The sequence below is a fragment of the Sinocyclocheilus grahami genome, unplaced genomic scaffold (assembly GCF_001515645.1).
Source record: "Sinocyclocheilus grahami isolate Dianchi unplaced genomic scaffold, SAMN03320097.WGS_v1.1 scaffold9235.1, whole genome shotgun sequence".
In the NCBI taxonomy this organism is placed as follows: Eukaryota; Metazoa; Chordata; class Actinopteri; order Cypriniformes; family Cyprinidae; genus Sinocyclocheilus; species Sinocyclocheilus grahami.
Genome location: NW_015512476.1, coordinates 7,247 through 8,369, shown reverse-complemented (window position 1 = coordinate 8,369; position 1,123 = coordinate 7,247). Strand labels below are relative to the sequence as shown.

General features: G+C 36.2%; 1 protein-coding gene across 1 annotated transcript in view; it reads right to left on the bottom strand.

The window, feature by feature from the left end:
* Nucleotides 1–520: 520 nt before the first annotated feature.
* Nucleotides 521–1,123, bottom strand: part of LOC107578182 (neurobeachin-like protein 2) — a gene marked incomplete at both ends in the record, with an annotated part of 2,596 nt that continues 1,993 nt past the window's right edge. The window contains 2 exons of the mRNA XM_016264164.1: nucleotides 521–630; nucleotides 731–861. Of these exons, the coding sequence (XP_016119650.1) occupies nucleotides 521–630; nucleotides 731–861 (241 nt within the window). The remainder of the gene's footprint in view (nucleotides 631–730; nucleotides 862–1,123) is intronic.

The window sequence follows — 1,123 nt, the reverse complement described above, 5'->3', positions numbered from 1 at the left end:
GGATTAGTTTACTGCAGCTTTTCACTTTACAAGATTAAGTTAAGTTAATTAATGGACTGGAGTCAAGACGATTACTTGTGAATTATTGTGATGTTTTTATCAGATGTTTGGACTCTCATTCTGACGGCACCCATTCACTTGCAGAAGATTTACTGGTGAGCAAGTGATGCAAAATGCAAGATTTCTCACAAATCTTTTCAGATGCAGAAACAAACTCATCTATATCTTGTATGGCCAGAGGATGAGTACATTTTCAACTAATTAAAATTTTTAGGTGAATTATTACTACCACAAATCATTCTAAAAGTTTGAATCAGTCTAACAAATTACTTGAATTTGTTAGAGCAGTTAACTGAAACATCTGACTCACTCACTGGACTTGTAAGACGGTGGTATTTTAATAGTATTTTGTATTTCATAAAACATATTTATAAAATAAAGGTTACAAAAATAATTGATTGCTTTGTTTAGTATGTATGTTTTGAAATCAGTGCATTGTGCATTGTGTCTGTTTCCCCACCAAAGCTTTGCGGTGTTTCCTGATGAAGTCTTCAGGCGAAGACGCCCAGGGGGGAATCAACACATCATTGACCTTCTCCTGACTGATTTGCAAGCAGCCCAGATCAAAACCTGCACACATGACATATTACAATTCAAAATCCATCAATCCAACATAATTCAGTGCCAGTGTAGTTTTCATCACTGAGAAGCTTCAGAGAGGCACACTGACTGTTCATGTTCTGCAGGAAATCTGGGAAGTAGAAGAACTCTGGGATGAGCTCCTTCACATCAACTGGACTCTCCATTCGTGCCTGCCATGCTGCTGCTACTGAATGAAACTGCCTATCGGCACAATCAAACCTAAGCACACACACAATCACTCTTGTAAGTGCAGCCCAAACATAGGACAATATACATGATTACTTGAAAACCATCAAGTAAACAACACTGCAACCTAGTGGTCAATACTATGGAGTGCCAACAAGCATAACATTTTATTTACAATATTTAAAATATTATTAATATTCAGAATATTCACAATTTGATGTTGGTGATCTACATTCCTGTATGGACACTTCATGTTTTTTTGGAGAATTAAAACCATTAAACAGAGTCAAATTTC